The 11,761-nt window shown below is 33.2% G+C and overlaps 1 protein-coding gene and 1 long non-coding RNA gene across 2 annotated transcripts; one reads left to right on the forward strand and one right to left on the reverse strand.

Annotated features, from left to right (window-relative positions):
• Positions 1-3,213: 3,213 nt before the first annotated feature.
• LOC140957801 (uncharacterized) lies at positions 3,214-4,243 on the forward strand. Its single transcript, XR_012171694.1, has 3 exons — positions 3,214-3,313; positions 3,948-4,002; positions 4,119-4,243. It is a non-coding gene; the product is annotated as an uncharacterized lncRNA (long non-coding RNA).
• Positions 4,244-6,438: 2,195 nt separating this feature from the next.
• Positions 6,439-7,344, reverse strand: LOC140957675 (LOB domain-containing protein 12-like). Its single transcript, XM_073415014.1, has 2 exons — positions 7,149-7,344; positions 6,439-6,943 (listed from the first exon to the last, which is right to left on the reverse strand). Exons 1-2 carry the CDS (start codon positions 7,311-7,313, stop codon positions 6,569-6,571), a joined length of 540 nt encoding a protein of 179 aa, XP_073271115.1. The 5' UTR covers positions 7,314-7,344; the 3' UTR covers positions 6,439-6,568.
• Between the last annotated feature and the right edge of the window lie 4,417 nt (positions 7,345-11,761).

Genomic DNA, 11,761 nt, shown 5'->3' on the forward strand with positions numbered 1-11,761 from the left:
AAAACAAAACTTCTTGTTTCTATATATGGACATGCAATTTTACTTGTTGATGCATTAATTCGCAACAGACCAAGTGCATATCATAAATACTCCTCATTGCAGCTTGCTTTTGGTAAAGAACCAGACATTTCTCATCTGAGAATTTTTAGATGTATGATATACGTGCCTATTGCACCACCTCAACTAACAAAAATGAGATCTCAAAGAAAGATAGGAATTTATGTTGGTTATGATAGCCATCAATAATTCGATATCTTGAATCTCAGACAGGCGACATGTTTACAACACGTTTTGCTGATTGTCATTTTAATTAGGAAATCTTCCCAATGTTAGGGGAGAAAAAAACATATCGAAAAAGAAATTACATGGTATACATCATCATTGTTACATCTGGATACAAGAACAAAACCTAAAAAATGTTATTATGTGAAATTACAAAGATCATTACATGAGTTAAAACAATTCGGTCGAATGTGGTATAATTGGCTAAGTGAACACCTAATGAAAAATGAATATGTAAACAATTCAACATGCCCTTGTGTTTTCATTAAGAAAACAATATCTGGATGCATAATTATTGCCGTATATGTTGATGATTTAAATATCATTGGAACGAATAAGGAAATTCAAGAAGTTGTGTTGTATTTGAAAGAAGAATTTGAAATGAAGGACTTTGGAAAAACAAAGTATTGTCTAGGTTTATAAATTGAACAAAAAGAATGTGGAATATTTGTTCATTAGTCAAATTATACAGAAAAGGTCCTTAAATGTTTTAATATGGATAAATCAAATCATTTAAGTACTCCAATAGTTGTTAGATCATTAAACATAGAAAAAAATCCATTCCGTCCATGTGAAGATGATGAAGTTATTCTTGGTTCAGAAGTATAATATCTAAGTGCTATTGGTGTCTTTATGTATCTTGCAAATTGTACAAGACCTGATATATCTTTTGTTGTAAATTTATTGACAAGATTTAGCTCGTATCCAATAAAGAGAAACTGGAACAGAATTAAACATATATTCCGTTATCTACGATGAACGATAGACTTGAGACTTTTGTATTCAAAAGATATCAATCAAAGCATAATTTGTTATACTTATGCTGAGTATTTATCTGATTCATACAAGGCACATTCTCAAATCGGATATGCATTTACTCGTGGAGGCACTGCAATTTCTTGACGTTCATATAAACAAACATTCGTAACAACTTCATCAAATCATGTCGAGATTATTGCACTACATGAAGCAAGCCGTGAATGTGTGCCTAAAATCAATGAACGAACATATCCAAATCTCATTCGGATTTTCATTCGACAAGAAGCCTATGACACTATATAAAGATAATGTTGCATGTGTTAATTAAATGAAAGAATGATACATAAAAAACGAAAGAACTAAACATATTTCCCCTAAATTCTTCGCATTCACCCAAGAGTTTGAGAAGAATAAAGATATTGATATTCCTCACATTCAGTCAAGTGAAAACTCATCAGATCTCTTCACAAAGACACTTCCTACAACAATATTCAGAAATCATATATAATATTGGGATGCACAATCTACGAAATTTGTGAAGAATCGTTCGTGTTAACATGATGAGGAGTTTACGTGACTGCACTCTTTTTTCCCTTACTATGGTTTTTATCCCAATAAGAGTTGTATTTATTTAAAATTAGTGTGTGATGATGTATTTATTTTTGGATTATTTCCAAAGAAATTCTATAAATACGTCTCTCAATTTGTAAAGAAAAACACAATTGAGTAGACAAAATTATATAAAGTGTGTAGTTTAACATATTTTGAGAGTTTGAGATTTTTTTATTTTTTATCGTAAATTTTTTACTTTTAACAAAATTCAGGTTCTTAATCTATTTAGTAAAAAGAAACAATTTAAAATTTTAATTAAGTTATTATTATTATTATTAGTTTCGAGGCCGAATATAAAATAGGCCGGTCGTGTGATCATGTTGTACCCCTGGACGGCATGCGGTTTTTTTAGTCTAATTTGTCGAAATTATCTGGCCCAACTTACAGCCCAATCTATAAATTTGCTAGTATATATAATTATGCAGTTATTCAAAAGATTTATTGTCCAATTAATAAAATTATAAAATGTATGTATAAGGTATGTAGACCATTTTTTTTTAAAACGATGAATATATTATTAAATTAAGTCAAGAGCGACTATATATATATATATCTGAAATAAAAGCAGTAGAAGGACTAGTTCAACCTCTTAGAATGATGAATGTTAGCCAACTAAGAGCTTCTCTAATACCTAGAGCTTCGGCCGGGTGATGATTTCCAGTAATTCTTCCGTGCATGGCCGATGTTATGAATCTCTGAGAATGCATCCGAAAACTGTATGAAAAGGATTAGAAAATATAGCCGCGTCAACATTATATTTCACGAACCACCCCCCCTCCCATCTAGAGGCTTACTCCATTTCTTTTGCACTTGATGCGAGGATTGTACACGGTTATTCTCCGGCCCGTTGATGTCAGGGGCAGTTCTTGCTACTTTGACTCCATGAGAGTGCCTCTGTTTCCTTCTTAGCTTATCTTCGATGATAGGCCCTCGACACAAAGAGGAAAAATATATGGTGATAGTGGGTCTCCCTATCGAAGACGGGGTGATTTGACCGATCTCATTGTCATTACGAACCATTGAGTACCTGACCGTAAAGATGCAAAGCATAACATGATCGACTCATTTCCTTTGAAACCCAAGTTGTCTTAGCATATGTCACAAGAAAGGTCATTTTACTCGGTCGCATGCCTCGGACATGTCGAGTTTGAACGCTGCCATACCAACTTTGCCTTGCTTTTTCCTCTTGAAAAAGTGTCCTATTTCAAAAGCGATCACGACGTTGTGAGTTATGAGTCGGCCAGGGGCCAGGGATGAACGCGCTTTGAGATTCTGAAATAATAGAAGTCATCACTCTTTATAATCTATTTGCTACAACTTTCGATACATTCTGCTAGGTAGCATTAATTATCCAATTAATCTATGTAACACTCCAAACCCTAGCCAATTAAATTTCGTAAATATATGTATATAAGAATCTAGCTAATAAATGTGCTTACAACATAAACAATAATTAGTTGTTGGCCCATTATCTTTCATAACGTATACACACATATATTTAAAAGTAAGAAAAAGAGAAGAAACCCACAACCTCTTAAGTGCCATTCTAAAAAAAAAAAAAAAAAAAAAAAAAAAAAAAAAAAAAAAAAGGCTTCATCACCCAACAAATTGGCCGACTCCTACTGCTAGAAGCTTAGATTGTGCACCCTTCTAGTCCAGGGTTAGTTGTATTTTGGAGATAATATTAGTTGTTCTTTTCTTTCCAAGGAAACTTTAATTTATGTATATTTGGGAATGAGATTGAATGGGTAGATTGAATAGAATTTGGGTTTCTTATGTATAATACAATTACTCAATTAGCCAACAACTGGTTAGCAACTTTAAAAAAATGGATTACTGATTAGTTTGTAAGTGTGTTATTTGTCGAAGGTTATGAAACTTGATTTATCTAAAATTAATTAGTTTTAATGGATTAAGATCAAATTCTATAGAAAAGTTATCTTCTTCAATTATAATCTTACGTGTAAACATCTTAAATAAATCATAGCTTAGTTTTGAAAATTTACAGTGACTTTAGTTGAATTATCAAGTCTTAGTTATAAATTTAAATAAAGCCTTCAATGTTTGTGTCAAAGATAGAAATGACTCTAATGTTCGTTTTATATGGGAATTGGTGCTAAAACTAATTATTTAGATATTTTTATGTTTAATAAAATAGTATAATTGTAAACTTTCAAATAATAACCCATAATTAATTGTAATACATACGGAAATCTTAGAAATATTTATAATATTTGCTTTAAAGTTAGAGTTTAATAAGCCACTGTTAATTGAGTTAACTAATTTGGTTTTAGATTGTGAGAGTGGGGAGATTTTGTCAAGTATTCACAATTAAGCTAAGGATCTCAGGTGTGTACACTCCTATTCCGACATTATTTCGCAAAAGCTCCACAATAATGAATTTGGATGCATATCGTTGTTATCGATGCTTTATTGTTCCTTATTTGTTGGAATTCTGTATTTAGTGATGTTCTTGTGATATTCTGGATGATATGTATGTCATGTGAGCCACCTTTTGGTTTCTGCGGGTCAAAGTGTTGCATGTGGGATGCATGTGAGCCACCTCTTGTTTCCCTATGGTCAAAGAGCTGCATGATGGGGTCTCATGGTGGATGTTATTTTGTTTTGTCTGTCATGTGAGCCACCTCTTGGTTCGTGCGGGTCAAAGTACTGCATGTGGGGAAGCATTTGAGCCACCTCTTGTTTCCCTGTGGTCAAAGTGTTGCATGATAGAAATTCTTATCTGGGTTCTGTCATTCTGTTATTATCTCATTCTGTCATCCTATTTACATGTGTATATATTATTTATTTTTATTAAAGCTTTTGTTGTTATCCTTGAGATCGAATTAGTGGTTGGATACAGGAGTGTACTGAATAATTTTGTTTTCAGGTAATAATTTGAATAAGGAAGACGAATATGTAGAATATATGGAAGAGATCATTGAGAATGGTGATGACACAGAGGATGTTCCGTAGAGTTTGGAGACTTGAATTCTTTCATTTGAGTTCTTTTAGGATTCGTGGAATATTTTCTTTTAAATATTTTGGCTAGTCCTTTGAAAGACTGATTTATTTACTCATTGATATGATTGAGAGATTTACTCATTGTTTCCTTTTAATAAATAAGTTGTGATTCTTTATAAATTTTAGACCTTGAAGTTGATTATATGGGTTATCGGTACTTTAAATAAGGCTTGACCTCAACAAATATTGCATGTGTTTGGGTGCGCGAAATATGGGCCTTACCGTCTAGGCATGCTTCTGTGAAGTTCCCGCCAGTAACATCCCAAAATTTCTGGTAGAATCCCGAGTCCTTACCGTCTGGTCCAGGGGATTTGTCTGGGCGCATGGATTTGGTGGCTTCCTGTACTTCCTTCTCTTCATAAGGCCGAATCAGAATTTGGTTTTGCTCATCTGTTATCCGCCTTTGGATCCGTTAGACGATATCCTCATCAGGTATGTAGACCATTTATTTATGCTAATATTAAATAAAAGAGTGCTAAACGTGTAATCATATAAAAATCATAAGGAAAATTAATCGAAATACATACAATTTGACATGGATCTTAGAACTCAAGCCACGTATACCAAAGTCTATCCAATCAATTTATAAATCATAATCGACATTGTCTGTACAACGTAAAAATTTCTGAAACATAAATAATCTTGTGGAAGCGTCTCACAACTTGAATTAAATAAAGCTTAAAAAGAAACACAATTAAATAAACTTCTTGATTCGTCAATCACCAGCTCCAAAATTGGTATTGTTCATCTTCCTCTATTTGTTCTTCTGACTTATCTGGAACGAGAGAGTAAGGAGTGAAATTCAACTACTTTCTATAGTTTGACGAGACCATAACAGTGGTTACAATCACATCAGATAAAGGTTATAAACTTGTTGTACTTTGGATTCTCACTCATATCCAGTTGAATCTTAACATTGCTCAAAACATAGAGTAGTTTTTCTATCATAACACAAGAAGCATGATTGAACGAAAGTTTCAAAAACTATCGGCTAATAATCGAGATAATAATTTTAAAACAAGCTCGCTTATCTTAATTCTTGGGTAGAGAAAACACAAGTAAATAATTGCTTGGTTCGAAAATAGTGTTTAGATCCTGACAGCAATTCAACTAAACTCCGTCTTGCAAAAAGCTCTGAAAACTCAACAGCCCTTTGGAGAAAGTTCTCGAAAATTTGAGCAGCACTAGGAGAGCACTTTTCGAAATTTAGGTCAAAATTTTTTTTTTCGAATAAGAGTGTTGCTCTATTTATAGAGTTATATAAGCTATGAGACCGCGTATTATCTCCGTATTTAAATTTTGTATTCGAGTCTTGAATTTAGGATATATTTACATATCTTAACTCTGCCGATTTCTGATCACATTTCTTGGATGACTACACGTTATACCATCTCATGTTGGTGGCGGAAAAAACCATCTTTTCCAATTGACCAAACTTATCAAATAAAAATTATTTATTTAAACCATAAATTACATATTAAAAAAATATTAATTAAATATCTAATGATCCACGTGGACCACAAAACTAACATGTGTTGTCAAGATTACTTTTCAAATCCCTATCCATTATGTATTTGATTGATTTAATTAATATCTAGTCACGAACATGTTGAGTCCCAGCGGAATTGAAATTCCTTCCTTTCTATTTTAGAACAGTTGCGTATATATGCAGTGGATTTCAGATTCTCCGAAAATGAAGCTGTTTGAAATCCACTCATCAAGTATCTCTCTCTCATATATGAATCATTAAAGAAATGCATATAAAGACAGATCATAGAAGGACATGAATATTAATTTAGAGTATTTTTTACCAAGGGGATATTTGGGACCAAGTGCATTTTAACAGCAAAATTTGCAGTTTTATTCACGTAGATAGACGAATTTGGCGCGATCAATACCAAACGGACTCTCTCTTGAGGGGGTCTTGCATGACATGGTAACTAACTGAAGTTGCAGCAAAGCTATGGCAGTTTTGAAAGTCACAAAGGCTAACGTCGTGGGAAGAGGCTAAGAGAAGAGATTTGTCATGATCTGATTGAGGCGACTGCGGCTGCGGCGCTGTCTCAGGTTGTACTTGATGTTGCATCTGATCAATGCACATGAGAATCTCAGCTTCAGCCACAGCTAACTGCGTCTGCAGCCTCGATACTTCATTTTGCAAGTATGATATGGCTCCCACGCATCCGTATACCGGATCCCTTATCCTCGCATTCGCCTCGTATACTAAACTGCTCACTGCATCTGCTCGCTGGTGAACCGGAACATCCTACAAAAATTTCCAAATCCAAAGCAAATATATATATATATATTGAGAAAAAATAAACACGATATGAGAGATCTATTGATCGTATGATTCAACTCTTTTTTTTCCCGATGAAATATTCAACAGATAATCCCACCAATTATTTTCAAAATTTCGCAAACAAAACTTATATATATTTAAATAAAGAATAAAAGAAAGAAACACGTACATGCAACATCTTGCTGACATTGCTGGCACCAAAGACCTTGTGAACCATAGCAAACTTGTGAGGATCATCGGGAGGGAAGTAAGGAGCAAAGATGCAGTCCTTCGAGCACCGGCGACGCAACAATTTACACGAAGCGCAGGGTCCTCCTCCCATTTTAAATCTCATTAATCACGTAAAATTAAAACACAAGTTTCATATATGTATATGATATGTATTATATCACTGATATTAGAGGGGGGGAAAAGTAGACTGGACGAACGAAAAATTTTGAGAACAAGGGTGATTAAAGCCTTACGTATCACATATAGACTTATAATTATATATATATATGTATGTATATATTCTTGTGTGGAGAGTTGACCACCGCCGCGGTAAATGATATTACTGGCCGGGGCTACCCATTCTATATTTTTTTCTAGTTTTCCACGTTGCACAGATTTTTTAATTCCCAATCCCACGTATACGAGTTATTAATATTAAAAAGGAAATATGACAAAGAAAGTAACTAGTAAAAGATTTCAATTTTAGAATCATTATTATATATGTTCAATTTAAACAAAACAAAAAAATCTATAGCTAGTTTCTTTCTGAAATAATTACGTATTTTTTTACGCAATTCTCTGGAAATATCGTCAAGATTTAAAATATTTTAAAGTTAATTTATAATTTATGTTGGGTGCAATAATTGTTCATGCTTGGTAGAGATATCGAACCGTGGTGCTTGAGCTGCTGTGCGGTTTAAAAGATTTGAGTTGCACCATTACCACTAGCTATAGATTTTGGTAAAGCGGCAAGCGCTCGGTCCTACAATTAGTATCAGAGCCAAGGTCACGAGTTCGATTCCCATTGATTGCAAATAGTGCAATTATTGGGAGGGAGATTGTTGAGTGCAATAATTGTCTCTGCTTGGTAGAGCGATCGAACCGTGGTGCTTGAGCTGCTGTGCGGTTTAAAAGATTTGAGTTGCACCATTACCACTAGCTATAGCTTTTGGTAAAGCGGCAAACGCTCGGTCCTACAATTTATATATAATGTGCATATATGTCTACAATTCTTTTCTTTTTCGGACAAATAACTGAATGAGTGTGTGTGTATATATATATATATATATATATAACGAGTGTGGCGAAGCAGTAGATTTATGAGAATAAACTAGGTTAGGTTTTCTTGATTAAATAGTATTCGTTCACATGCAAAGTGAAATTTCAAAAAAAAAAATTTAATAATAAATAGTCGCAATTAGTCACAAACACACGTTAACAATATAAAATCAACAGTAACAGTTCCCTAAACCATATTTTCTATTTATTTAAAGACTTATTGATCACATCGATCTAGTTAGATCTTCAAACATGAATAAGTAAATGCCTCTTGTGGCACAAAATTCTTCCTATAGCCACAATTTTTCCTCTCCCTACTAACAATGATAAGCAAACCACGTCAAAGAATATCGTCGATGAAATCTTTTACAAATCTAAATCTTTCCGTCCAAACACAATCTAAGAAATCATATGATAATTGGACAAATCTATTAAGCGCGATGTGGCTCGCTTTCTCCCATTATTTGTTTTATTTCTACTGATTCCTAAATTATATAATATCCCTTTTTCACGAAAAAAAAAATTCTTACCAATAAATGAATGAGACAGTTACGAAGTCCGACATGAAACTGAAATCTAAAAGACCAAATCAAAAAAATATGAGAAATAATTAATTCACCATCATATTAATTATAATCAAGTGATCACATGCATTAGATTGTGCTTATTTCTAAAATATATAATTATATATTCTCCGTCACATGGGCATCAGACAAAAATATTCCCGCTCTGTTTACACACATATACTCTATATTCAATGTTAAAATTCTTGCCTATCAAAAATGGGTTCCTTTTATTATTATTTTTTAGGGAAAAAAAATATTTTTTTTTATTGCTAGTTATTATAAATACAGCATAAATAATATCCTAAAAATATTTACCTATATTTATAGACCACGACGGGGTTTGATAACAAATATTATGTCCCTATTTTAGTAGCTAACTATGCATCAATTAATTAAAATTATCATCTTTTGTATACTCCAAAATTTATTAACAGTGGGAGAACCCTAAGCTGTGGAATCTCTGAAGCTCGCATTTAATGCCCATCACATGATTTCGAGCTTCTAATATGCCATTCCAAAGAAATTAAAACATCTCTCTTCCCTACCAAGTCTATAATATCTACGGAACATATATATATTTATATACTTTTGATATGTTGCACACTGATTTGGGCAATGATAAGATAACACTCACTTATTGGATGTGATGAAACATAGAAAAATTGCACGTCAAATAAGTGGGTGCAACATCATCGGTGCTTATATAAGTATGTACTGTTGGTGCGAATTATATGAAAACTATATATATAGTAGGTACATATTTAATTAACTGCCTTTTTGTTTGAGCTTCTGATATTTTCATTTTAAACAAACACACATAGTGACTGCATTAATTTCAGCTGTACAAATCTAAATTAAGTTAAACCAATCACAATTGGCAGTTCAATTAATTAAACCGAGGAAAATGGAACTATAGTTGAATTATTTGGAAGTTAATTATTATTATTACCTCGAACGCGTCATTAGTTCAATTAATGTTCAAATTCAAGTTTGTAGACTTAGTTTGTGCGTGTCCGACTTTGGGTTTTATGAATATAAAATGGAAAAAAACAGACATCTTCACCGTCTTAGACAAAAGAAAACGTGAGAGCTCCCAATGCACTACATTAAATGTGCTTGGTGACATGGAAGATTCGAGTGTTGGGATGTGGATGTTTTTCAACTCTAAAATGTTTGTATTATTTTATGTTACATTTGGATATTATTCTCCTATGACATGGGCATGTTAGTCATTTAATCATCATATACGTCAAGTTCCATAAAAATATGATGAATCACATGATGTAATGATATTGAAATAAGAGGAAACACTGTAATATAAACTAGCCAAATTTAGCAATCTTTGACATTACTTGTCATTAATTACTATTATTTTATTTACGGGTTTCATCCGAGTCATTATAGTCAATTTATCAAGATCCATCCTTTAGGGATGGGCCGGGACAGCGGGCCCATCGAAAGGGAGAGATTTGTTGACAATTTTTCGTAATTGAGTAAGAAAGATGTAATCAGTAACCTCAAATTCAAAAAAACAAAAACAAAAACAAAAATAAAACTTGGTTTTATATTTTTATTTGTTGTGTGAAGGTTTTGTTTGGTCGATTGAAATCAAAAGCAAACCCTAAATTCGTTAGCCAAACTAAACAAATCCAAATCGATCTCTGTACCATATTTCTCTTGGAATTAATTCACTCCGACTTTAACATTTTGGAAAAATTCGACCAAAATCTATCGTTTCTATCATGGCCCGGGTCAAGGCCTACACCTGCACACTGAGAGTCTAGAGATTACTCCTACATGTTCAAGAGACGGCTTCAGTAATGTAGCATTTTGTCCCACAAGTCCAAAAAATAGCTCTCACCCACGTAACATTTTTGACTGCATAACAATTATTTCGTAGTGTTCCTGCTAGTGATCATCTCTGATATCATTATGTCGGTTTGCTTGCGCCAATTCCATTGTGTATAGCTCGATGTCTTCACGCATCCTGTTTTCTTGGTATCCGCAGTCTCAATGTCATCCCACAAAGCTACATTATCTCCCCTCGCTCTAATTAATGGACAATATTGTTTAGTCTCTCATTTTCTCATCTATGTTCAGTAAGTCGGGCACTCAGGCGCTTGATCAAACGGGCAATCCTTGTTATCGATGGCGAGTTGCTTCATGCGAGCAGTTAATTTTATCCATACTTACAGGAAATATCTTGAAATGTACCCCAACCACATGTACAATGAAGATAACTAGATGCCAAGAAATTTGAACTTCTCGCGTTCAACAAAGTCGCATGGACTCTGGAATTGTTTCAATCTATTAAAATTACGTTGTCTGATCCCACTTTTAAACCTTGAGCTTCCTGAGCATTGCGTCCCAATAGACTAGGTTATAGGGTGCTGTCTGCTCTCCTCAACATGAGTTTTTTGTTTTAGGTATATTCTGCTGCCTTCGTCTGGACTGAATCATCATAAACATCAAAACCGTAGAAACCCATTATCGTGAATTTTAAACAGTGAAACAAAATTTTCAAGTTATTCAGTTCTTCGAGGATTAAGTTCTATCAACTGAATAACACATATTCTGTATTTCATTTAGACTGCTGTGTGCAAGACAAAGAAGTTTGCCATCAAATTAGGACATGCATATAATTTACTTTGATTTTATAAAAACTTATTATTTTTATTTATTTTTTTAACCATAAACTAGTTTTATATTTATGATATATTTTCTTTTCATGTCTTTTTTATAGTTAAGAAAATATCTTATAATATCAAATTCATCAAGATCTGTTTGCTATCTACTCTTGTCCGGTATCGACAAAAATGAATTTCTATTTTCTTGTTCTTCATTTCCATGATCTCTTTCAGCTCATCTAATGGTGAGCTAAGAGATGAAATATTGTTGTGACTGAAATGAGCAATTGATAGCTAAACAAATTTACAATAACAATCTT

The sequence above is a fragment of the Primulina huaijiensis genome, chromosome 14 (assembly GCF_012295235.1).
Source record: "Primulina huaijiensis isolate GDHJ02 chromosome 14, ASM1229523v2, whole genome shotgun sequence".
NCBI classification, from domain to species: Eukaryota; Viridiplantae; Streptophyta; class Magnoliopsida; order Lamiales; family Gesneriaceae; genus Primulina; species Primulina huaijiensis.